The sequence below is a fragment of the Indicator indicator genome, chromosome 1, assembly GCF_027791375.1.
Source record: "Indicator indicator isolate 239-I01 chromosome 1, UM_Iind_1.1, whole genome shotgun sequence".
Taxonomy (NCBI): Eukaryota; Metazoa; Chordata; class Aves; order Piciformes; family Indicatoridae; genus Indicator; species Indicator indicator.
Window position 1 is genome coordinate 83825650 of NC_072010.1, and position 26773 is coordinate 83852422.

Here is a 26773-nt window from a genome sequence, read left to right on the forward strand (position 1 = left end):
CTCAGGTGGCCAAAAAGGCCACCAGCTTCCTGGCCCTGATCAGCAATAGTGTGTCCAGCAGAACTAGGAAAGTGATCATGGTCCTGTACTGATCACTGGTGAGGCTGAATCTCAGATCCTTGGTTCCCTTTTAGACCCCTCACTGAAAGAAGGACATTGAGGTGCTGGAGTGTATCCAGAGAAGAGCAACAATGCTGATGAGGGGTTTGGAGGGCATGGCACACGAGGAGCAGCTGAGGGAACCGACATTATTTAGTCTGAAGAAGAGGAAGCAGAGGGGGGAGACCTCCCTGAAAAGAGGTTGGAGTGAGGCTGGTGTTGGTCTCTTCTCCCAAGTAACTGATGACAGGACAGGAAATAATGGCCTCAGGCTGCAGTAGGTAAGGTTTAGGTTGGATATTAGGAGGAATTTATTTCCTGAAGGAGAGGTCAGACGGTGGAAGAGGCTGACCAGGGACGTGGTGGAGTCACCATCCCTGCAGGTGTTCAAGAAGCATGGAGATGGAGAGCTTCAGGGTATAGTTTAGTGGTCATGGTAGTTGGGTTACAGTTGGACTCAATGATCTTAAAGTTCTTTTCCAACCTTAATGATTCTGTGATATGATGACTCAAGTTTCAAGGCAAATAATAATGACTCTATAGCTAATAAATTGTATGGCGTGTTTTATGAAACTAATGATACTGAAGATGTAACAATTTTCTGGAGTGGATTTGCATGAAGAACGACTATGTGTGTATGGCTCTCTATTACGAGTTGATCGTTTTGTAATTACTGTATAGAGAGGAAGAACGAGATGTAAATTTTTCAATTTTAGATGATGACTTCAAATGCAAAAAAATTACTTAAAACCCATATGCTCATAATAATACAGTCTGAAGTACCCTATTCGTTTTGTCAGGTTCTTATTTCAAGCTTGAAAATCAACCTCTTTTTAAGATTCTAGTGGTTTATAATTCAGTGGGAAAAAATGGAAGTTTGAGTAGTTTCTTTAAATTTCATCACTTCTTACATTGTAGGAGAGAATTTATAACATGTTATTTTGTGCTAAACATATGACATATCCATTAAAAATAAATTTCACAAGAGAATGCTTTTATAAAGTTCGTGTCTTTAAAAAAAAGGCAAACAAAAAAATCCCAAACAAACAATAAAAAAAGAAGAAACAAACAGAACCCTGAAAATCAGAAATACCATTAATATTGCTTTTCATTTTTCAGTGACATGGTTTTGAACATGCTTGTTTTATTCCTCGAAATAAATAAATTTGGGATTGCAAGGAAATAAGATGGGGCCCAGCAAAGAATGATTTCATGCTTTTAAAAATTTCATATTTAAAAACTATATAAATAAATAGTGGAGTGCAAGGGAAATGAGATGAGGGTTACAAAGAATAATTTCATGATTAAAATATTTTGTGTTTAAAATAAAAATCCAACAATTCAATTCTGCCAAGACTATACTTCAGTCAAAACCCCTCTTTTTCTAGAATGGAAAACAAGAAATATAACTATACTATACAACAAAAAAATGTTGGCCCAGCCATTATGATCCTGTGTGGACAGGGAGAATAACTATTTTTCTTAACTAACAGCTTAAGTAAACACTTTTTTTTTTAATATACTATTTATGTTAATAGACTGGCAGGCAGAAAAACTTTATTTTCAATCTAAGCAGCATGTTCCGATTGGATATTAGTTTAGATTGATAGTAGGAAACATTCCTTTCCTGCAAGAGTGGTCAGGTATTGGAACAGGCTGCCTAGGGAGGTGGTGGAGTCACTGACCTTGGAGGTGTTCAAGAAACGTGTGGACATGGCACTTTGGGACATGGTTTAATGGCCATGGTGGTTTAAGGTCAATGGTTGGACTCAATGATCTTAGTGTTTTTTTCCAACCTTAATGATTCTATGATTCTATTTTGAAGTACTGCTCAAAGAATAATGCTGGGTTAACCAGTGAAGTGAGAGCAAAACTATTCTTACTTTAGAATTTTTGTGACCACCATCTCTTAAAATGGTAATAATGAGCAAGCTTACCAGAGTTCTTGAAAATCCCACCTTTTTCCAAGGGAAATAATCTTCCCTGTGTTTCTTCTGGTAGCTGGTGGTAAGAGAAAAACACTTTGTGAAGAGCAAAGTCTTATTTTGTAAAATGCTGTTAGTAATTTATTCCTAAATAAAGTGTTTTGGGTTTATCACATTTGTGGTTTTAGAAGCTATATAGCTAACTGTATAATGTGGGTTGTTTTTTTTTTTTCAAAGATTCATAGAATGGTTTATGTTGGACAGGACCTTAAAGATCATCGAGTTCCCAACCCCCTGCTATTGGCAGGGACACCTTCCACTAGACCATATTGCTAAAGGCCCTGTCCAACCTGTCTTTGAACACCTCCAGGGAGAGGGCATCCATGACCTCCTTGGGCAACCTGTTCCACTGTCTCACCACCCTCAGTGTAAACAGTTTCTAAAGTCTAAATGTCCCCTCCTCAAGCTTCAGTTTCCTCTTATCCTATCACTGCAAGCCCTTGTAAAAAGTCCCTTTTCTCCTAAAAATGGTTACCACCAGTTCCCAGCATGGGGGGACAATCACCTCCCTACTCCTGCTGTCCACTTTGTTCTGGATCCAAGTGAGGATGCTGGTGGCTGTCTTGGCCACCTGAGCACACTGCTGACTTATGTTCAGCCAGCTGTCAAACAGCATTCCCAGGTCCTTTTCTGCTGGACAGTTTCCAGCTGCTCTGCCCCAAGTCTAAAGTACCTGTGGGGTCATTGTTCCCCAGGTGCAGGACCCAGCACTTGCCTTTGTTAAACCTCATACAGTTGACCGTGACTCATCGATCCAGCCTGTCCTGATCCCTTTGCAGAGCCATTCTACCCTCCAGCAGGTCAGCACTCCCGCCCAGTATAGTTTCATCTGCAAACTTAGTGAGAGTGCACTTGATCCTCTCATCCAGGTCAATGGTCAAGGTATTAAAGAGAACTGGCCCCAGCAGTGAGCCCTGGAGAACACCACTGGTGACTTTGCTTTTCTTGTGTTTATTCAAGGTCACTCAATAATTCCCTTTTGGAGGTAGGTTTTATTTTGTTTGGGGTTTTTTTCTGCAGTAGGAAGTCCGGAAGGATTCTGGGAAAGAAACAATGGGTCAGATAAATCTGCCTCCGTCAGTTATCTGTGCTCCCTTCCACTCCTTGCTTGGCTTACTCATGCAGCAGCAGGAATGGAAGTGTGCTTTCTGAAGAGAGGCCAGGTTGCCTACACGATGCAAAGACAAGACTAACATTGAACCTACTGGCAAGTGTTCCTGTGGTGCCTTGGAAATAGAAACAGTAAAGATACTCGATCGTGACAGAAACTTGCATGCCTGGATGTAACTTTGTGGTTTGTTGTCATTTTCTGTGTTGTTTAGTCTTCTCCTTGTATGGTGAGGAAACAAGATAAACCTCTGCCCGCACCACCACCTCCCTTGCGTGATCCTCCACCGCCCCCACCAGAGAGGCCTCCTCCAATTCCACCAGACAACAGGATAAGCAGACACCTGCATCACCCAGAAAGCATGCCTTCCAGAGACCAGCCAATGCCTCTTGAGGGCTGGTGTCCCAGAGATGTCTTTGGGACAAGTCAGCTGGTAGGATGTCGAGTAGGGAGTGATGCTTCTCCCAAAGCAGGACTGACTGCAATTTCCAACATCAATGGAAGGCACAACCGCCTAAGTTCTGAGTCAGGATTTATGAGGAAACACAGACGTCATGAGCTGCCTGCTGAAGGTGCCAAGGTATGAAATGAGCTTCAGTTGTTGAATCCTAATTTCATACCCTATTTGTGCTGTCTACCATACTGCTTGTATTGGTCAGTTTTGATCTGCTGCTTCTGAACCTTTCCTGTAGATCCTTAATAATTAAGCTGGTCAGAAATAAATGGTTTGTTAAATACTGTAAACAGTGCATGGAATCAATCATAGAATGGTTGGAGTTGGAAGGGACCTTAAGGATCATGTAGCTTCAACCCCCCCCAACATGGGCAGGGACACCTCCCACAATACCAGGTTGCTCAAGGCCTTGTCCAGCCTGGCCTCAAACACCTCCAGGGAGCCTTGAGGCATCCATGACCTCCCTAGGCAAACTGTTCCAGTGTCTCACCAGCCTCACAGTCAAGAATTTCTTCCTAATAGCCGGTCTAAATCTACCCTCCTCAAGCTTCAATCCATTCCCTCTCATCCTATCACTACAAGCCCTTGTAAAAAGTCCCTCCTCAGCTTTCTTGTAGGCCCCCTTCAGGTACTGGAAGGTTGCTCTAAGATCTCCCTGGAGCCTTCTCTTTTCCAGCCCCAACTCCCTCAGCCTGTCCCCACAGGGGAGGTGCTGCAGCCCCCTGATCATCTTTGTGGCCTTTTCTGGACCTGCATTAGCAGTTTGATGTCCCTCTTGTGCTGGGGGCCCTGGAACTGGATGCAGTCCTCCAGGTAGGGTCTCAAGAGAACAGAGTAGAGGGGCAGAATGACCTCACTGGTCCTGCTGCTCCCACACTTCTTTTGATGCATCCCAGGACACAGCTGCCTTCTGGGCTGCCAGCAACCATTGTCGACTCATGTTGAATTTTTCAGCAACTGACACCCCCAAGTCCTTCTCCTCAGACTGCTCTCTACCCATAAGACAAGAGAGTCTAAGCTACAACATAAAATGAAACCTTCAAAAATAGGTTGGAGAAAAAAAGTCTAGAATTGCTATGTTCTTTCATCAAATCATTTATAGATTTAGTGCATGCTAATATCATAGAATCATTAAGATCATCAATACAGCACTGTATGCTGTGGGAAAGTTACATAGCATCACATCCACTTTGGAAGTGTTTTACACTGAAACTGCATACATTTGGTGATGGAATAGATGTTCCAATTATCTCTGTCATAGGTGAGGACTTGGTAACTCTTCAATCTCTGATCTATGCTAGATATGCATATATATTTGTATACAAATGTGATTAAATTATCAGATATATTGTGTGCATTAACATAAAAAGCTAAATATTCAAAAGGCCAGTTGTGGTGTTCCTTACTAAAACATTTTTTTCCAAAGAGCATTAAATTAGCCATGAGGTTCAGCATACATAGATCTTTTCCACTGAAGATCTAACCTTCCTTGACCTGAAGAAAGAGTGAACAAATATACATCCAAAGCCAAGCTAAATGTAGAATCATTTGTTGTATCTTTATATGGAATCATAGAACTGTTTCGGTTGGAAAAGAACTCTAAGATTATCAAGTCCAACCTTCAACCTAAGACCACCATGGACATTAAACCATGTCCCAAAGTGCCATGTCCACACATTTCTTGAACACCTCCAGGGATGATGACTCCACCACCTCCACCACCTAAGCAGACTGTTCCAATGTCTGACCGCTCTTGCAGCAAAGAAATTTTTGGTTTGGGGTCTTGAAATACTAATTTCCCCCCAAGGAGTTATCTGGAACCAAGTAGTCCATCTACATGACAGAGAACTTCCTCTCTTGATGAGAAGTTTTAAGACTAAGTGTTCACAGAATCACAGAATTAACCAGGTTGGAAAAGACCTTCAAGATCATTGAGTCCAACCTATCACCCAACACCATCTAATCAAATAAACCATGGCACTAAGTGCCTCATCCAGTCTGATTTTAAACACTTCCAGGGATGGTGACTCCACCACCTCCCTGGACAGCCCATTCCAATGGGCAATCACTCTTTCTGTGAAGAATTTCTTCCTAACATCCAGCCTAAACCTCCCCTGGTGCAGCTTGAGACTGTGTCCTCTCAATCTGCCACTGGTTGCTTGGGAGAAGAGACCAACCCCCACCTGGCTACAGCCTCCCTTCAGGCAGTTGTAGACAGCAATAAGGTCTCCCCTGAGCCTCCTCTTCTCCAGGCTGAGCACCCCCAGCTCCCTCAGCCTCTCCTCACAGGGCTTGTGCTCCAGGCCCCTCCCCAGCTTTGTTGCCCTTCTCTGGACACGTTCAAGCAGCTCAACATCTTTCTTGAACTGAGGAGCCCAGAACTGGCCACAGTACTCAAGGTGTGGCCTAACCAGTGCTGAGTACAGGGGCAGAATGACTTCCCTGCTCCTGTGTGGAGTGAGCTGAAGGTTGTATGAAAGAGTCACTTCAGGTAACGGCTATGTTGCGTAAACTCCTAGGAAAGCCTTTACCCATAGTCTTCTCAAGGTCTATTTTGTAATACCTAGTTGATGAGCATTCTGTGATGATAAACAAGAGATACTCATGATCTTTAAGGTCTCTTCCAACCCAAACCATTATATGATTCTATGATTTTATCACTCATGTGATTTTTAGGTCTTTTCAAATGGTCATCTGATAAATGAAGATTACGATGTCCCCCCACGGCTTTCACCCCCTCTTCCAGCTGCCTCCATCACCCCCAGTATAAAGTAAGTTAAATTTATTTCTAAAATAAATATGTTAGTGTTAGAAAACAGCATTGATTCTCAGGTGCTAAATGAAAAACAGGAAAAAGAATGAAGTAAAATAAAATAATATAACTTGGTGATACATTTTCGATTAAATTTAATACAGTTTTACAAAGGAAATGTAAATGTTATTTACTAAGAGTATTTGCGGGTCTGATGTTGATTGAACATTCTACATTTATACAGGAGGAGAATTCATGTCAGATCTTACAAGTTCTAGTTTGACATGATGTTTTTTGTTACCTTGTGTGTAGCAGACATTTATTAAGGATGTTTAGGCTAAAGGAGAGTATTTTCTGTACTATATTGAGGTCAATTATGGAACAGTTAAAGCAAAACTGATCTTTTTCTCACCTCTTCAGGTGCCCTATTCCTTCAGCAAATCCTCTGTCTGACAAATCAAGGGATCACGCAGATGGTGATGATGAATACAAAATTCCATCTTCACATCCGGTAGTACTGAGCTCGCAGCCATCTCATAGTCATAATATGAAGCCTCGGTAAGGTCATTTAGCAGTCTTGAAGGCAACTTATTTACAAAAACACTGCTTTTTTCCCTAAATTTAATTGAATTCAACATTTATAATGATGGTTAAGCTTGCCTGCCTTCAAAAGTTTCTTAGCTTTTCAAGCTCAGATTACTTAATGCCTCTGTTTCATTTGGCGACGGTCATAAACCTATGAAATTCACTTTATTATGGCTCTGTTGGTGTCAGAACAGAGTGGGTTTTGATTTTGAATAAAATTTCTACAGTTGATTCTCGGAGGTTTTCAGAGCTGACCAGGATATTCAACCCTCACAACTCTTGCAAAAATCAGTTTTAAGGAAGATTGTGTGACTGAAATTCCCAAAGTCAGCTTTTAAAATGTTGAACTTTTACATTTTACATAACAGTACTGAAAAATATGTGAATTGGCAGCCATATGTACATCATGTTATTCTTTTTGTCCCATGTGTACTACATCTTTTTAGCCTGTTTAACAGCATATTTTCTTCGTGCTGCTTCTTCTCAGGAAGAGAACCTTTTTTTAAAATTCAGGTGAAATATTATCTGTTTTGCTTTAAACTTGCTCTAACATAGTATCTCCAAACTTTCACAGTTCTGAATTATTAATGGATTATGGCGAGATGATTTGAAGCCAAGGGATGTGGCAGCTGAAATCTGTGTCATTCCTGGTTAACTTTTTTGGACTTTGGCCCATAAATAAACCTGAATGTCTGGAATTGAGTAAATAAGTCTTGGGAAAAAGAAGGAGTAATTCTCTACTGGTCTTGTAGGTTGAAAGTATGATATTAAAATCAAGTATTGATCTAAAAAAGTTCAGACTATTCTGTTATTAAAAAAAAAGGCAGTGACATCAGTGACATATTGCCATTTTCCCCTTTCTCTATCAGAATGTAGTGTGGTCGTCCCACCATCAATAAAGCCTGACATACCTCTCATCCCAGTTTTAGGCAATTACAATTTTTAGACCAGTTTAACCAGAATTTAGAATAGATGGGGAAAAAAGGTCTTCGTCTAATGACTCCTTGCATGCAGGTTACAAATTCTGCCTTTATTAAAAATGCTGGTACAATCTTCAGTGCATAGACATGAATATTATAGAGTTGTTTTGTTAGATCTGTTCCAGTTCATGCTCCTGACCCAGACTAAAACCTGCTAGGTGATCATGCTTTGGCAAGGGGGTTAACTAGATAGTGTTGGGAGGTCCCTTCCAACCCCAACCATTCTGTGATTTTATGATCACATGGCTAATTATGACCTGAGTAACTCTGCAGTAGTGCCATGTGAAGTTACCGTGCTCCCCGTGACTGTGTAGATCATTGGAAATGCAGAATAGATCCAAGTTAAAGTAGAAAATATTCTTTGTGATCTGTTGTCTGTGCTGAAGAGTCAGTGCTGCATCCACAGCATCTGAGAGATTGAACCAATCTAGTTTCAGAGATAGAAGCAACACTTCCTTTACCACTTCCCTGGGGAAATTTATTAAATAATAACAAAATAGCTCTTACCATTAGGGGTTTCTTGGTTCGTTTTTAAAGTCTTGCAATTACTCTTACATTTATTTCATTACTCCTAGTTACAACTCTTGGGACCACAAATACAATTTCACTTCCTCTTTCCTGTTTATATATTTTAAATGATTCCAGACCTTTCTTCATTCCTCCTTGCCATATGGTCAAAGCTGATAAGTTTGTTAATGTTTGGATTATTGGTAAAAACCCAAGGTCTGAAATTTTAGCTGCATATAGCTCTAGCAGATTTGTCAGTATTTAGTAATAATAATGCATTGTGGGTTGGGATTTTTATTTTGAAGCTGGAATTGTTCAGTGTGGTGGCCTTTTTCCAAGGAAACTCTCTGGGTTTTTTTCTGAATGTGCACAGTCCACAGTTCCAATGACAGGAATAAATTCCCAATTCTTTCACATTTGTTTAAACAGTACTTAGTGTTATGAAAAGGTTTTTGTTCTGTGTTTTCCCCTGTTGTACTTGAACACAGTGACAAATGGCATCCCTCAGGGGTCTGCTCTGGCTCCAGTGCTGTTTAACATCTTTGTCAGCGACATGGACAGTGGCATTGAGTGCACCCTCAGCAAATTTGCTGATGACACCAAACTGAGTGGTGAGGTGGACTCACTTGAAGGAAGGGATGTCATTCAGAAGGATCTTGACAGACTTGAGCAGTGGGCCAGTGTGTAAGGTTCAACAAGTCAAAGTGTAAGGTCCTGTATCTGTGTCAGACCCGACCCCAAGCACAACTAAAGGCTGGGTGCAGAGTGAGTTAAGAGCAGCCCTGGGGAAGACTTAGGGGTGTTGATTGATGAGAAGGTCAGCATGAGCTGGCAGCAAATTGTATCCTGGGCTGCATCAAGAGGAGTGAGGCCAGCAGGTGTTTCTTCTCCTTTACTCTGCTCATGTGAGATCCCACCTTGAATATTGCAATCCAGTTCTAGTGTCCCCATCATGAGAAGGACATGGAACTGTTGGAGCCAGTCCAGAGGAGGGCCACAAAGTTGATCCAAGGGCTGGGGCACCTCTGTTATGAGGATAGGCTGAGGAAGCTGGAGCAGCCTAGAAAGAAGACTGGGAGACATTATAGCTGCCTTACAATACATGAAGGTTTGGAACCTACAGGAAGGCTGGAGAGGGACTTTTCATTAGAGTGTCTAGCAATAGGATAAGGGGGAATGGTTTTAAGCTGAGGGAGAGTAAGTTTAGACTGGATTTTAGGAAGTTCTTCATTATGAGTGTGGTGGGTTGGAAAATTCCCCCCAACATTAAATTTGCCAGACCAGCTCAGTTGGAAGCAAGTGAAAGTTGTATTTACAAGCAAAAGTACAATCTACAATGGAATGCAATGAATATGTACAAATATACAATATTTACAGGTATTTACAATTAATAAACAGCACAAGAACCCCCTCTGGTCAAAGACCAGGGGAGCTGCAACAGCTTCTCCCTCCCTGCTTCCCTCTTACCTCCTTGGACACAAAGGGACAAGTGAAAGAGCAGAGAGACAGTAGAACTTAGCCAAAACAATGCAGCCAAGGTCAAGAAGCCAGCAGAAGCACAAAGTTAGTATCTCCCAGAGCAAAGAAGCGAGAAGAGAGAGAAACTATTTACCAAACTAATTCTTATGGTAGATAACTCTCCAATGGGATTGTTTAGAACTATCATTATTTTCCTTTTTACATCCAAATGTGATTTATTTACCTTCTACCACTTTCTGTTCAAGAGCTGTGAAAAATTTTTAAAGGCATAGCCTAGAACTACCACAGTGAGACTGTGAAACAGGCTGTCCAGAAAGGTTGTGGATGGCCCTTCCGTGGGGGTGTTTGAGGCTGGGCTGGATGAGGCCTTGAGCAGCGAAGTCTAGTTGTGAGGGATCCCTACCCATGACAGGGAAGTAGGAGTAGATGATCTCTTAAGTTCCCTTCCAACCTAGTCTGTTCTATGTTTGCATGATCTTACAAAAGAAACCTTCAATATTTTGCTGACAAGATTATAGGCAACTTTGAACCGTTTGGTATAGGTGATTTTGATACTAAATTATTCAATTTTGAGGACATATTATGCTTCCAGTTAAAACAAAAAAAAATGAGTAAACTTTGGTAAAACCATCAGCAAGATTCTACTTTTCGATACAGAAATGAACAGGAACCTGCAAAACTTCTTTGGCTAGTTCAATTTTTGTGTTTTTAAATGCTTCACTAAGCATTGGTGCTAGTGGTGTGTTGTAGTGTTCTCTTTGTGGGTTTTTTGTTGGGTTTTGGGGTTTTTGTTTGATTGGTTTTTGTGGTGATTGTTTTGTTTAATGACTTTTCTGTGTACCTCACTGTAGATAATAACCAAAAATCTACATTTTCCTTTATCGTATTTCCGCTAGGGAAAACTCAACAGCTGGGAGAGCAAAATAGGACTGAGTCTGTCTTAACTGTGTAAATAAACTAATTACCTGAGCTCTGAAATGAGAACTATGCTTAATGTTAGTTCTTCTTCTGTCTTGCATTTCAGCCTTGAGTAAGTTTTTTAAGCTATATCAGCATCCCTCCAGAAGGCAGAGTAGCCCTTCAAAGCAATTTGATATGGTTAGCCAGTATCTGCTCTCAATGGTCTTTTTTTAAATTGATGCAACTTATCAAGTCTTTCATTCATTTTCATATAATGAGCTGCCAGCTCAGGTGCTTGGTCATTCTTGGGGTTCATACTTGGATAACTGGTTGATTGCTTCCCTTGTCTGTCTTCAGGGTGTGTGAGAATGGTCAATGTGCTGGAGTCATGAATGGAACACACAGTGCTGCTTCTGAGGTGAAGAAATCCAAACATCCAGAGTTAGGTATGTTTCTATTTTTCACTGTTTAGCAAGAAGATGTACTCTGTGCTGTTCTAGGGGTACAGCAAGAAAACATTCACTTCTTGTGATTGTGTCATTCAGGAGATGTCTGTGATGCACCTACTGTTCCGGTACCCTTGCCACCTGCACGACCTCCTGCCAGAGACAACCCAAAACTCAGCTCTTTGCTCAACAGGACACCCTCCGATTATGATCTTCTGGTGCCCCCTTTAGGTTGCAGACTTTTTGCTGATCACATTTAATGGTTAAACATTGCTGAGATGTACAACCAAATGCCGTGTTTATTCAAAAACAACCAGCACTGAGGATGTTAAGAGTACCAAGCTCTATGGGCTAAATTTTACAGCTAGAAGTCAGTATCTGTCTCAGTGATTTGTACTTGGTAACTGTTTGTAAGCCCTCATGCAAGACATTTGAAAAGATGTTCCAAATCTGAAACCAAGCTGTAAAGAAAATCAAAACCATTTTTCCTAAAATAAATTAGATTTTTTTATTCCCTTAATATGAAGTTTGAGCATTGCAATTTGATGCAAGAATGGAGAGTTTTTCCTGTTACAACTTAGGTAACTCCATTTCTTTTATCAAATGCAGAGAAGTGGTACTTAAGTCAAAGAAAATTAAATCAATAACTTTATATCTGGGTGTTTTCCATTATCAAAGGACAGTTCAAAATTCACTGCTGCCTCCAGTCACTAAAAGCTATCTTTTTCATCCCTGATTTCTGTTCTGTGATACACAGAAGTCAGTGAATACTGCATATGTGTGTATATATATGTGTGTGTCTGTGTGTGTATATATACACACACATACATATTTATATAAAATATGTTAAAATAATTTTTACAATTATATATGTATACTAGGACTGTGCTTGGTCACCAGCCACGCCTTCAGTCAGCTGTGTGATTTTATCTGTCCATATGTGTCATCATCCAGTTTTCTGGTTCCATAAAACATGTTGAACACTTGCCATCTTCCTGCATTATACTCTGTCTGTTCCCTGAAGCATACAAGAGCATGTAGAATTGAGGGAGAAGAACACCCAAAAAACACACTGCTTGGTAACTCCAGTCCTGTCTTCATCACCACCTTTGTGTAAAGGTGATAGGATGAGAGGGAATGGATTGAAGCTGGAAGACGGGAAATTTAGGCTGGATATTAGGAAGAAATTGTTTACAGTGAGAGTGGTGAGACACTGGAACAGGTTGCCCAGAGAGGTTGTGGGTGCCACCTCCCTAGAGGTATTCAAGGCCAGGATGGACAGGGTCTTGAGCAGTGTGGTCTAGTGGAAAGTGTCCCTGCCCATGGCAGGGGGGTTGGAACTAGGTGATCTTTAAGATTCCTTCCAACCCAAACCATTCTATGAATCTGTATTTGCTTAGCTGCTGAAACACAGCTGTTACTCCACCATGATATTCAGTGAAGCTTTCATTATAATACACTCTTTGAATTTGAGCCACTAAAAAAATCTTTCCCCTCGGTGTCCCAGGAAAGAAACTGAGTATTACAAAAGGTCATCCAGAGCATGTTTTAGAAGAAGGTTGTGCATAGCAGGAGTCAGGTTTACATTTTCATTACTGGAGTCACTGAAGTGCTAGATGAACCCTAAGAGTACAGGCCTTGGCAGCTAGAGAAAGCTAAATTTTAAGCATCACTTTTTATTCTACAGTTCATAATGAAGTGTTGCTGATCTCATTTTTTTGCCTTTTTTTCTACAATGCAGGTGAAGATACGTTTGATAACTCACCCCCTTTACTGCCACCACCCCCACCACCTGCTCGGCACAGCATGTCTGAGCACACAAAACCTGCTGGCTCAGGAAGCAGACCTCCCTCAGGACATGAACTGTTCCTTCATCCTGGTAAGAACACAAAGGACATAATGTATTCCATTTCATTTTCCTTTCACTGGGAAGCTTCTCTCTTTCCTGATAAAGTTTAAGACATTGAGGTGCTGGAGCATGTCCAGAGAAGGGCAACAAACCTGGTGAAGAGTCTGGAGAACAGGTCTTGTCAGAAGTGGCTGAGGGTAGAGGAGGGTGAGGGGAGACTTCATTCTTCCCTACAGCTGTATGAAAGGTGGTTGGAGTGAGGTGGGGGTTGGTCTCTTCTCTCTAGTATCAGATGATAGAATGAGCGGAAATAGCCTGAAATTGTGCCAGGGAGGTTTAGGTTGGAGATTAGGAAAAATTTGTTTCCTACAAGAGTGGTCAGGCATTGGAACAGGCTGCCCAGGGAGGTGGTGGAGTCACCATCCCTGGAGGCGTTCAAAAACTATGTAGATGTGGTGCTTGGGGATATGGCTTAGTGGTGGACTTGGTAGAGTAGGGTTTATGGTTGGACTGGATGATCATGAAGGTCTTTTCCAACCTTAATTGTTCTATGATTCTATGAAAAGAACATCCTGCTTTATTAGAACTGCTGTAAGATTTTGCTGCAAAACAGTCGCAGACACCTGTGGTTCACAGCCTTGTTGGTAAGTTAAGTTTTCACCTGTCTCTCCCTGTGAATCACTGTGGCACTTTCAGTCCCGTATTTTGCTTGTAAAAGGTATAAAACTTGTATTCACAATTTACAATTTTTGTCTTGGAGTTGAAAAGTCTTTGATTGCCAGGTTAATTAAATTGAATACATTTCCTGGTGATGAATGCAACAGGATTTTTGTGATTATGGAGCATACCTGTGATTTGATTTTTCTTTCCTCTGTGAAAGCTGTCATAGGATGTTGCTGTCTGAAGTTTACTTGTCCCAGGAATATTTTCAGTGTTTATCTTACCTTGTGGTGTGGTTAGATGTCTTCCTCCTATCTGCTTTTCTTTAAAGCTGTATAGATAGAAATAAATACCTCATGGGGACCTACAGGACCTGCAGGAAGTCTGTGGAGGTACTGTTTAGAAGGGCTTGTAGTGATAGAACAAGGGGAAATGGTTTAAAACTGGAGCAGGGTAGATGTAGGTTGGACAACAGGAAGATGTTCTTTGCTCTGACGGTGGTGAGACACTGGAACAGGTTGCCCAGAAAGGTTGTGGACACCTTATCCCTGGAAGTGTTGAATACCAGGCAGGATGAGGCTTTGAGCATCCTGATCGAGCAGGTGGTGTCCCTGCCCATGGCAGGGGAGTTGGAACTAGATGATCTTTAAGGTCTCTTCTGACTCAAGCCGTTCTATGGTTCCGTGATTCTATGGTTGAGGCCCCATCCAGGGAGACATTCAAGGTCAGACTTGATGTGGCCCTGGGCAGCCTGATCTAATTGGAGGTGTCCCTGCTGACTGCAGGGGGGTTGGACAAGCAGACCTTTGAAGGTCCCTTCAAACCCAGTGCCATCTGTGAATAGTATCACAGGAAGGCCAGAAAGTAGGTAACAGGTGGTCACGTGCCACTACATAATAGCCTGGTAGATGTTTGGCTGACCTTTGTGAATGATAACATGATGAAAGTGAGCTACTTTAGGTTGATCTGGAGTGACCTTTCATGAAATGTTTTTTTTATGTATTCTTTTGCCACCAAACAAGGCCTAACACTGAGTAATTTCCAAACATTTGTCTCTGCAAATTCAGCTCAGTGTGTTACTTCCTCATGTAAGCCTCTGAGTGCAATCTAGGTAAAAGAGACAGAGCATGGTGCAGGATTTAAAGGTTGTTCTTCATAAATGCAGGACCAGGAATTAATTTATCTTCTACACTTCAAAATAAAAGTAACACAAGCTTCAGCAGTCCAATCCGAGTGGATTCCTACTGAACAGTTGTAATAGGAATGGGGAGGAAAAATGGAAGCACTCAGAGACCCACACAACCTCTGTCCTATCTGTGTGCAGTTCTCACAAACATTATTGTTGCTTCCAAACAGTGTAAGAAGCATCACTGATAGTGTTTAAAAAAAAAAAAAAAAGACTTTAATTTAAAATCTGGAAAATGTCTATACGGGTATTTATTTTTCTTCATATTTGCATAGTGAATACAATCTCATAGCAGCAGTTTTCATTAATCTTGGAACTGTATACATCTCCTTAGCCATGCATGGTTGTGTAGATTGGTCTTTTTTTATTCACATGGTATTTCTAAAGCCATATTACTCACTTTAAATCTTGTCAAATAAGCTGTTGTAGATGATTTATGGTGAGTCTTTGATGAATGGTTTCCATACAAGTCCTGGGGGTGATTTCTCAGCTATCCATCAGAGCCTGTCAGATTAGAATAATAATCTCATCAAAACCAGGTAGATTTAGACAATATTAGGAGGAAATTCTTTACAGTAAGGCTGGTGAGACATTGGAACAGGTTGCCCAGGGAGGTTGTGGAGGGCCCCTCCCTGAAGACTTTCAAGGCCAGGTTGGATGGGGCCTTGAGCAACTTGGTCTAGTGGGAGGTGTCCCTGCCCATGGCAGGGGGATTGGAACTAGATGATCTTTAAGGTCCCTTCCAACCCAAACTGTTCTATGAATCTGTGAACAGCAAGAAGTTGCCTTCACATACAAACAGTCTTATGAGTCCACAGCAAAAACCATGTCTAGGATGTTGTTGGTACTTGTTCAGCTGCATCCTCAATAGCCAATAAACAAAAAAACCCAAACCTACCAACAAAAAAATGAACCAAATAAAATACCCCAAACTAACAAAATCCAAACCAAGAAACAAACGAAAAACCCCTCTCCAGATAATAATTCTCACATACTTCTTTTTTGTTTGTTTGTGGGTTTTTTTTGTTGTTGTTCTGTTATTACAGATCCTCATTTTGACCCAATATCTGGTCATGTTCCTTTGCCACCTGCTCGTAGAGTAACTGGAGAAAACGTCAAAACAAATCGGACATCTCAAGACTATGATCAACTTCCTCCCTCTACAGGTAAGGTAGAAAACTGTTCTTGTAGAAAATTAGAACTCCATCAGGCAAACAATTTTCACCCATACAGTCCAGTGAGGTTTTTTGTCACTCTGGGCAACAAATGGCTTTACAAAAATATGAGATCATCAAAGGAGAACAAAAGGGCTTTGCTTTCAAAAGGTAGAAGTGGCTACCTGTTGTCTGTAGGTGTAGATGTTACAGCATCAGTTCTGCTCGCTGCCAAAGTGAATGCATAAATGAATTGTAGTTCTTCTTACTTTTTGAGAAGGACAGAGGTTTTTCTGCCACCTTTAAAGCTCACAAGACATCAGAAGCACTGCAGGAGCACACACATCTCACTTCCATCTTTTGTTTCATGATTCCTGAAAAAAAGCCACACAAAAGTGTGGCTTCACTCAGTGAAGTATTGTTACTTACTGTTATTTTTTTTAATTTTTTGCTAATATGCTGGTCTGAACTTCTAAGAAAATGGTAAAATGTTTTTTAATAGAGCAACAAGAACAAAACCAAATTAAAATTCAGTCTCCCATTTGCAAGAGCTACAACAGAACAATCTCTCAGCCCTGGAAATTTCGCTTACGGTTTTCAGGCAGCACAAATGGTATTCAAAGGAAAGCTACTCACATTAATTGAAATAGCAGCAGTGCTACCTGTATTTCAAAGTCCTTTCACCAGTTTGTAGGTAAATTTTCCTTTCTTCAGATGTGTATGGTATATGAGGGAGAGAATTGTCAAACCTACATAATTTTGCTGTGTGAAGAGACAGCACGAAAAGCCAAGTAATGCTTTGAACCATTATTCTCCAGATAAGAGATAATTGATCATGAAAACTATTTTCTAATGCATAAAGAAAGGAAGATAATTTCTTTAGTCTTCCTGTTGTAATATCAGCAGTGTTTAATTGCAACAACCACAAATGGAAAATTGATACATTTTTTAATAGTAATTGTGTCTCTCCTTCCTGGGAATATGTAGTTCCCTGCTGGGGTGTGGAAAAGAAAGAATATATTTTTTCATCTCAAAATACAACTTAAAGAACAGGGGAAGTTAAATAAGCCTCAAGAGTGCTAGAGAATGTTAAGAAATAGCACATCTGAGAATTAATGTGATGCCTTGGGAAATAGTAGCATTTTGGGGAAGATACATTTACTAATGTAACAGTGTTTCTCTTTTTCTCCTACTGTTAGGAAAAAATAATTGTTTTATCATGTGTGTTTTACACGTGACACTGTGTGGGATCTATTTGTCTTACAGAGGTAACGTGAATTATTTAGGGCATTTAAAATTATTTTATAACATAAATTATAGCAATGATACAAATATATTTTAATGATACAGAATTTTTCTGCAATTTTTGGAGTTCTGTGGTAGAACAGCTTTTAATTTCCCTGACTTACTGCAGGAGCCTTGCTTCTTAAGATCTTGGATCTTTCTGATCTCACTTAATACTTTTCTCTCCATATGGCTGTTTCCCACAGCCATCTTCTACAATGCCCACGTGTAGACCTTTGCTATAAATATCATTCCAAATCAGCATGATGTACAGCAAGATGTTCAATTTAATTTCAATTAAAGGAAAACTATGTGATGGATCATGTCATACTCTTAATTGGAAAGTTGTTTTCACAGTGGCAGTCGTTCCATAGATCAGAACTGATGAGCTTCATGAACTGGATGAACTGTTTCGCCTTCATCTATGATATCAAAAGACAATGTAGAGAGTGTCTGTATTCAGAACTTTTATTTTTGCATTTATTCTGAACTAATCAGCTCACACAGGAAATTCTTTATTTCATCCCTTTTCTATGGTGACTCTTTGAACAAGCTGGACAAGAAATGTAGCTCACTCTATAGCTAATTATAATTTACCTACTGGCTCCCTAGAGTAGCATGGTAGGTCCTTTCACTTCTCTGCTTCAGTTTGACTAGTTTTAAGGTTGCTGGCAGGATGTTTAACTGAATCATTAACATGTAATGAGAAATTTATTCTAATTCAGCAACATATTCAGTACTGAACAGTTCATAGATTCATAGAATGGTTCGGGTTGGAAAAGGCCTTGAAGATCGTCTAGTTCCAAGTGGCCTACCATGGGCAGGGACACATTTCACTAGACCAGGCTGCTCAAGGTCTCATCCAACTTGGCTCTGAATACCTCAAGGGAGGGGGCATTCATGACCTCCCTGGGTAACCTGTTCCAATGTCTCACCACCCTCATTGTAAAGAATTTCTTCCTAATATCCAATGTAAATCTCGTGTCTTCCAGCTTCAATCCATTGCCCCTTGTCCTATCACTACAAGCCATTGTAAAACAGCCCTCCCAGCTCTCCTGTAGCCCTCTTTAGGTACTGGAAGGCCTCTATAAATTCTCACCAGAGCCTTCCCTTCTCCAGACTGAACAGACCCAACTCTCATAGCTTGTCCCCTCAGGGAAGGTGCTACAGCCCCTTGAACATTCTCCTGGCCTCCTCTGGACCCTCTCCAGCAGTTCGATGTCCTTCATGTGTTGCAGGCAGCAGAACTTGATGCAGTACTCTAGATGAGGTCTCACCAGAACAGAGGAGAGGGGCAGAATGACCTCACTGGTCCTGCTGCCTCCACACTTCTTTTGATGCATCCCAGGACACAGCTGCCTTCTGGGCTGCCAGCAACCATTGCTGGCTCATGTTGAGTTTTTCATCCACTGCCACCCTCAAGTCCTTCTCCTCGAGACTGGCTCTCAGCTTTGCTGTACTATCCCAAAGGCATGGTGTTTCAAACTTCTTAAATTCAACTTTTTAAACTTACTACAATAGAACAAAGAGAAGGAGATATTGCTCATACTTAGCATATTTTACCTAAACACAGCCAGTGATCAGTGAGAAAGGTAGAAGAAAATTAGGCCTCTGGTGTACCTGTCTACTGTACTGCACTGAATTTAGTTACTGTGTCAGAAATAGATTCAAAAAGCTAGTTAAGGATATTGGTTCTGCTGCCTGTTCCCTTACCTGGCCTTATTAAAGCACTTGTATGCAAATCTAAATTCCTTTACATGGAGATGTTCAGTGGAAGCTGTCCTGTATTATTTCAAGGTGGATTTCATTAACCTTAGGGGGAATATTGTGATACAGAATATGAAGGTCATGCTAAACAGCTTGATGGGCCAATATGTGCAGTTACGATGGGAAGGCTCTACAGAAGGACCTGGACAGGCTGGACTGATGAGTTGGGGTCAATTGTATAAAGCTCAACAAGGCCAAGGTCCTGCACTTGGGGTCACAGCAGCCCCATGTAATGCACCAGGCTTGGGGCAGAGTGTCTGGAAAGCTTTCTGGGAGAGAAGGACCTGGGGGTGTTGATTGACAGCCATCTGAATACGAGCCAGCAGTGTGCCTAAGTGGACAAGAAAGCAAATTGCATCCTGGCCTATGCCAGGAATGGTGGGACAAGAAGCACCAAGGAAGTGATTGTAGTACTGTACTCAGCACTGGAGAGGCCCACCTTGAATCCTGGGCTCTGCTTTGGGCCCCTCACTCCAAGAAGGATATTGACGTGCTGGAGCATGTCCAGAGAATGTCAGTGAAGCTGGTGAAGGGTCTGGATAACAGGTCTGGTGAGGAGCAGCTGAGGGAACTGGGATTGTTCAGCCTGGAGAAGAGGAGGCTCAGAGGAGACCTCATTGCTCTCTACAACTTCCTGAAAGGAGGTTGGCGTGGAGGTGGGGGCTGGTTTCTTCTTCCTACTAACAAATGTTACGACAACAGGAAATGGCCTCAAGTTGAACCTGAGGAGGTTTAGGTTGGATATTAGAAGAAACTTCTTCACTAAGGGAGTCCCCAGGGATGCAGTTGAATCACCATTCCTGGAGTCATTTAAAAGATGCAGAAATGCGGTGCTAGGGGACATGGTTTAGCACCAGACTGGGTAGAGTTGGACTTGATGGTCCAAGGTCTTTTCCAACCAAAATGATGCTACGATTCTAGTGTTTTCTCCTTGCTCTCTCAGTTCCTTAGTGTAGATGTTCTCTGGGTGTGCTTTATTCCTGTATCCTGGTGAGGTTAGATGTAGCTGCTTGCCTCTGCTCCCTAGAGCACTTTTATCACCTGGTTCTCTGGTGCTTCTTAGTCTGGCAATGAAAGACAGAAGAATATACAGGAGAAGCAGCAACAGGAAGACCATTTCACAAAGACAACAGGATGATTTCACAGCAGACAGGAATAAGTGTTGGCATTCTCACAAATAACCTGTCCCCACTGTGCCACAGTTTTACATTACATTTTTTATCTGTGCTTTTTAAACACTTATTCACATTGTGCATCATGTTGGAAGGGACCCCCAGAAGTCATCTTGTCCAACCTCCCTGCAGTGAGCTGATGCAGCTCCAACTAGATCAGGATGCCCAAGCCTACATTGAGTCTGGTCTTGAATGTCTTCAGGGACGGGGCCTCAACCACGTTCTTGGGCAACCTATTCCAGTATTTCACCACTCTCATTGTGAAGAGCTTCCTCCTAATGTCCAACCTAAATCTACCCTGCTCCATTTTCAAACCATTGCTCCTCATCCTGTCACTGCAAACCCTTCTAAACAGTCCTTCCCCAGCCTCCCCGTAGGTCCCTGTTCAGATATTAAATGAGGCTGTGTCTGCCTTTGTACTAACTTGTTACCTAAGGGTTAAATGTAGGGCTGAATTACAGAAACGTGAGCGATAGAGGAAGCTCCTTGCTGTGGAAACCATTAATTGAATTATGTAATTAGAAAATCTTTTCCAGTTTTTACTTAGGCATCCACAGTGGCTGAAACATCAGAGAAAACGGGAGATTGGGAAAGAAAGTCCTGCTTAAATACCTCTATCTCAGTGTCCAGATGGACATGCAGCTTAGGCTTAGTATCTTTAAGCTCAGGATCCCATGTGATATCCAGCTTCAGCTAAAATGTTATGTGGATGCAAAGATACTGAAAGAGATGTCAGCACTTAACAAAATAATAATGGGAATTGAGTTAGAGAGGGCTGAGGATCTGGAAGGGTGTGCTATAGAGAGAGATGTCACTGCAGGGAGAAGAAAATGTCTGTGCTGCAAATCTGCTGACAGAATTAAACATGACCTTTCTAAATGATGTGATTGCTTAATAAAGTTTGTTTGGAAGCTTCAGCAAAGTGATGGGTTCATACAAGAAATAACATCAGTTTAAAGCCTGTATTAGGCTGGGGAGAGCAGAAAATATCACATGCAACACACATACAGAAGGATCTGATCCATGCATAAGGATTTTCTTCAAACCAGGGAAAATGTAAAGTTTGCTAATTTAATTTTGTTTCATCCTCTATAGAAATGAAGTCCATAATGAAATGTGCATATTTAAAGCGTGAAAGGTTTGTGAAAGAAAGCTTCTTGGTTTTAACATGATGCAGCATTAAATACAAAGAACATTCTTCTGTTAGTCTTGAGATTTCTGAAATCAGTGAAGTGAGAAATTTGAACTTCTTTCTCATTTGTTTTTTGATCTTCATCTCTGGAGTCATTCAAAACCTGACAAGACTCTGTCCTGCACATCATCCTCTAGGTGAACCTGCTCTGGCAGGTCCACTTCCAAACCCTATCATTCTGTGATTCTGTGAGCTTCAGAGGGAAGAAAACACAACATAAAAGAAATAGTCCTTAATATCTGTAGGTTGTCATAACTATTTGCAAGGAAAGTAGGCAGTGAAATTAGAACAAAGGTAATCTTAACCCCTTGCTGTACATCTTTAATCACTCTCATCTGTTTGTTACCTGAACATCACCATCTTGCTAGTCTTCCTTTACAGGACAAGAAGGCTAGGGAGGGACTTTTTTTTACAAGGGCTTTTAGTGATAGGACAAAGGGGAATGGATTGAAGCAGGAAGAGGGGAGATTTAGACTGGATATTAGGAGGAAATTCTTTACAGTGGGGGTGTTGAGACAGTGAAACACATTGCCCAGAGATGAAATAAGTAGGAGCTCCATCCATGGAAAAATTTCAAGGACAGGTTGGATGGGACTCTGAGCAACCAGGTCTAGTGGAAGGTGTCCCTGCTTATGGTGGGGGAAGGTTGGGGTTGGTACTAGATGGTCTTTAATGTCCCTTCCAACCCAAACCATTCTGTGACTCTGTGATTCCCTGAATTAAGAAATGGAATTATAATTTATAGCAACACTCTCATCTGAATGAATGGAAACCAAATGAAAAGAAAAATACAGCTTGATTGAACCTAGTGCACTAATATGAATGATTTACATTCATTTGACTTGTTTAATGCACTTGGTTGAATTACAGTTCTCTCTGTCCAGGTAGCAGTTTGTAACAGCAATACTGTTTACTCATTAAAAAAAAAAAATCCCTGAAGTACTTAACACTGCAAAATAACCATTACTCTTAGTGTAAGTAAACAGGAAACATCACAGCCAGAAATTCCTTTAATTTAGCCATCAAAGACACTGTTGATGGAACTTTTTAGAACACTTTTAGAAGGATTAAACCCTTCTTTTTTTTTTTTTTTTAATACTTTGCTCTTGAAAGTGTTTTCTGCTCTATGGCTGCTTGTATTTAAGCTTCTTATTGTGGAATCAGTGAGGATAAAGAGGTCTCAGTAAAGTACCAAGTTTACTTGAGCACGAAACTCTTGACTGTGAGAAGATTAGCAAGTTTGAATATTAGTTTTTTTTTTTTCATCAGCAGATCACGATTCTTAGCATCAGCATTAACTGTGAAGATAGCCTTTCCACAGAAAAGAACAAAAAGGGAGATATTTCCAAAGGGGAAGTAGAATGGAAGGACTGTGTTCTGTTCTCACCACTGAAAATACTGAAATTAGAGGGGGTTTTTTTAGATACCAGTTATTTCTGTACTTATTTGTGTCTGCCATGCGTGAAATGAGCTGCAATTGACTGAACAGAATCTACAAGATGTATCAATAAGTGAAGGATTTTTCTCCCTCAGGCATATTTGGCTGGATTCTTCTTCTGCACAGCTTCTGGTCCTGAATAAAACTGTGATCAAATTTGGACTTTCTGTTTTTAAAACTAAATTCCCAAACTGCGGTCTGAGAGTTGAAAGTCTTTAAAATTTTGACTGGCTATGTTTTTTTTCACCATCTTTGCTGTTTCATAGATTGATAATAGAATGATTTGTCTTGGAAGAGACGTTGAAGATCATCTAGTTCAAATCCTCCTTTCACTGGCAGGGACACCTTCCACTAGCCCAGGCTGCTGGAGGCCCTGTCCAACATGGCCTGAACACCTCCAGAGAGGTGCCATCCACAGCCTCCCTGGGCAGCCTGTTCCAGTGTCTCACCACGCTCACTGTAAACAGGATTTCTTCCTAATATCCGGTCTAAATCTACCCTCCTTAAGCTTCAATCCATTCCCACTCATCCTATCACTACAAGCCCTTGTTAAAAAGTCCCTTTTTTTTCTCCAACTTTGGATCATTTAGATTGTAACTTGTATATTCTTGTTGTATTATTAAAACTGTATTTCAGTTACTTCCATTTTGAATGTTCTTGATGAGTTCAGCTTCTGTCCAAATTTTAAAATGAGGTGTAACAGTGAATTAAAGTATATCTTCTTTATGTTTCTTGAGAATTTTACTTTTCAAACTGCTTGATGAGGCCTGGCCTACCTGTGGTATCATTTTAAGCCAATTTATAACGATTGCTATCTCCTTTATTTGAAACAGATGGTTCACAAGCACCAGCCAGACCCCCTAAACCACTTCCTCGGAGGACTGCACCAGAAATACACCACAGGAAAGCATACAGCTCTGACAGTTCCACGGAAAATGTGGATGCAAAGATCGCAAAACTCATGGGAGAGGGCTATTCCTTTGAAGAGGTCAAGAGGGCACTTGAAATTGCCCAGAATAACCTTGATGTGGCACGTAGTATTTTAAGAGAATTTGTCTGTTTTCCTCCACCGGTCTCCCCACGTCTCAATCTATAGCAGCATCAAGATTTTCTTGAAGCATGTGAATTCTACAGATGCATTGTGTGGATTGAGGAATGAGAGAAAGAAGAGAATGGAGGATTGTTTTGTTTTTTTTTCTTTCATCCTTAGTAGAAGGGTGTTTGTTTCCAGCCGTTTATCAAAGGCTCATGGCTGCTCTGATCAAGACTTATAAATATGCTGAGGCTTATGTATTTTTGCTAGCCATACTTTTTTAAATCAGGGTTGAACTGACAAAATAATTTAAAGAAGTTTACTTCCCTAGAACTTTTAATCTGTGAAATGCTTTTTTTTCTTGTTTACAAGTTGGCAAGTTACAGTTTTCTAGCTGATGCCTGTATTATGTTCTTGTTCATATTCCCTTGTATTTGTGGTCAGTTCTGCTGCAGCATTCCCAACAGTTTTCATGCTGACCACCCCATCAACTAAATCATCACTTTCCAGAAGTTCCATGCGTGTTTATTGTTTTGGTTTTGTTTTAGTTTGGGTTTTTTTTCCCTCTTACAAGATGCTTTAATTGCTTTGGGTTTGTTTTTGCATTTCAGCTCATCAAATGCAAAAAGTATGTGGCCTTCACTACTGATTTATTTTATTCTTTTCCTTCTGAGAGTCCTTTGCTTTTTAGAGAGGAAATATCTGAATGTAAAATGCATTATTTTGTCTATGAACTGCCTTTGTCAAGGTATTTTGACAGTGATGTTGGGCAGCTTTCTGTTTAACATGAATTCCATGACCTGTGGTCCTCGAGGTCCTTTTTTACACAATTTCCACCAAAAAAAAAAAAAAATCCCAACCCACTAATAAAACACTTTGTGCAGCAGTGATACTGAGTCCTAAAATGTAAAAACACTTTCAGATTTGAGTATTTGGTATCAGAATGTTCAAAAAAGCCCAATGCATGTGCCAGTACTGTTTTGATTACACACTCGTAGCACCAGTTCTCTATGACCTAGGTGAACTGAGGCATGCCAGACTAAAAGGAGTCTTTTTGCATCGTGTCAATGGTATTCAGGTAAATTCCAGTTCTAGCTTCTTCTGTAAAGTAGAATGATTATTCTGTGGTTGATTGTGGCTTGCATCAGTTTGTATTAACATGGAAACTTTAAATCCTTGATGCACTGTTAGACCCTAATTCTACTGTAGCAATAATTTTTTTTGTGAAGTTCTTGAGTCATCTCCTCCTCTGTACGCTTTATTATTCTCAAGTTATGTGTTTAATACACAAATTCATTCACTCCCCAGCTGGAAACACATTTTTATTTCATGTTGTTAGTGATATTTCAGGCTTTGCCTTTTTATTTTTGAGCACAAATTGGTGCAAGCCAAATTAAAAATCTTCCCAATTTCAGAACAGAGAGAGAGAAGATAACTCAGTCCTCAGTATACTCAGAGTCCAAATATTTCCAGAATAATTCTTAAGATTGCTGCTTACTTGTGTTTTTTGGAAACTTTGAAATCTTCTTTTCTTAGTATTGATAACAAAAACCCCATGTGGTAGTTAGAATGTTTTTTCGTATTTTGAGATGTGACCAGTACATGAGAATTTTTACAGTGCCCTAAGCTGGGCATGAGGTGTATGTTTATTGTTCCCTTTCAGCTGCTGGCGTTCTTCACTCAGAACAGCTGGTAAGAGTTACATCACTTAGAGGACCAGATGTCAGGTTTTGTTCTAAAGGTGTTTTTAAAGACAGCAAATGACTGGATTGCAGAATTCAGACCAACTGAGAACACCCAGCAGAAATGACTGTGATTATCTCCAAGGTTCATTGTTACATCAGAGGACCTATTGTTTAAACTAATTAAGTAAGTGATTTTGTAGCATTACAAAGCATAGAATGGATATCATTAATCTGCTTCAGTGATAAATGATCATCAGGAGAATTCAAGGTATAGGGAAGAGCTTCTGTTCCATTTTGATTAGGCAAATGATTCTGAGTTTATGTTCTTTAAAAGGGCATTTTCAACTTCCTTTAATAGTTCATTTCTTGAGTGCAGTTTATGAAAATTTTTGGTTGAAGTTACATTCTGTGCTTCTTAGTTCAAGTAAATCTCTTTCCTCTCCATTTGGAGAATGTTCTGTGTAGTCTTGAAGCCTCTTGTTCAGTTGGTTTGTTTACAGCATCACTCTAGCATTCTAGCTAACTATAAATTCAAAATTATTCATGGTATTAAACTAAACACCCTGGTTGTACTGGAATTACTTAAATGAGATTCTGGCATAACTGCCAGCATAGCAATGACGACAGTGAAAAGGAAAAAAAGAACACTTTACAATGATGAGCAAACAACCTGCAGATTGAGTTTTCAAATTTGGAATGGTAATGGAGAACTCATTTTCTCGTTTTTATGCAGCAGATTAGTATAAGTTACAGCCTTATATTTCAATTAGAGGCTGGAACTGCTGCCTGATAGATTAAGGTTTTTAAATTCTTTCTTTTCCTTTCTGGTTTTGACCACCAAGTGACACTTTTTGGGTTTTTTAGTATGTGGTTAAAAAAAAAAAAAAAAAAAGAAAAAACCCACCCAGCTTGATGAGCAACATTCTGAGTGGTAACTTGAAAAGAGTTCCATTAATCTTTAAATGAGTGTGCTAATAACGCTTCTAAATAGCAGAAGGCGAAAAGTGTTTCAAACCTGTTTTGGTTAATAGTTTTGAAGTCAAACAGAGCAAAATTGC

The 26773-nt window shown here is 40.4% G+C and overlaps 1 protein-coding gene across 4 annotated transcripts in view; it reads left to right on the plus strand.

Moving 5' to 3' along the window:
- The window catches only part of CBLB (Cbl proto-oncogene B), a 121241-nt gene extending 97148 nt beyond the window's left edge, over positions 1 to 24093 (plus strand). For 2 of the 4 annotated variants that reach the window (XM_054387400.1, XM_054387573.1), the window contains 8 exons: positions 3407 to 3772; positions 6323 to 6417; positions 6819 to 6956; positions 11207 to 11305; positions 11390 to 11526; positions 13037 to 13174; positions 16037 to 16156; positions 23831 to 24093. In XM_054387400.1, the coding sequence (XP_054243375.1) occupies positions 3407 to 3772; positions 6323 to 6417; positions 6819 to 6956; positions 11207 to 11305; positions 11390 to 11526; positions 13037 to 13174; positions 16037 to 16156; positions 23831 to 24093 (1356 nt within the window). The remainder of the gene's footprint in view (positions 1 to 3406; positions 3773 to 6322; positions 6418 to 6818; positions 6957 to 11206; positions 11306 to 11389; positions 11527 to 13036; positions 13175 to 16036; positions 16157 to 23830) is intronic. The other 2 variants (XM_054387654.1, XM_054387485.1) reach the window with 2 other exon arrangements.
- The last annotated feature ends 2680 nt before the right edge of the window (positions 24094 to 26773 follow it).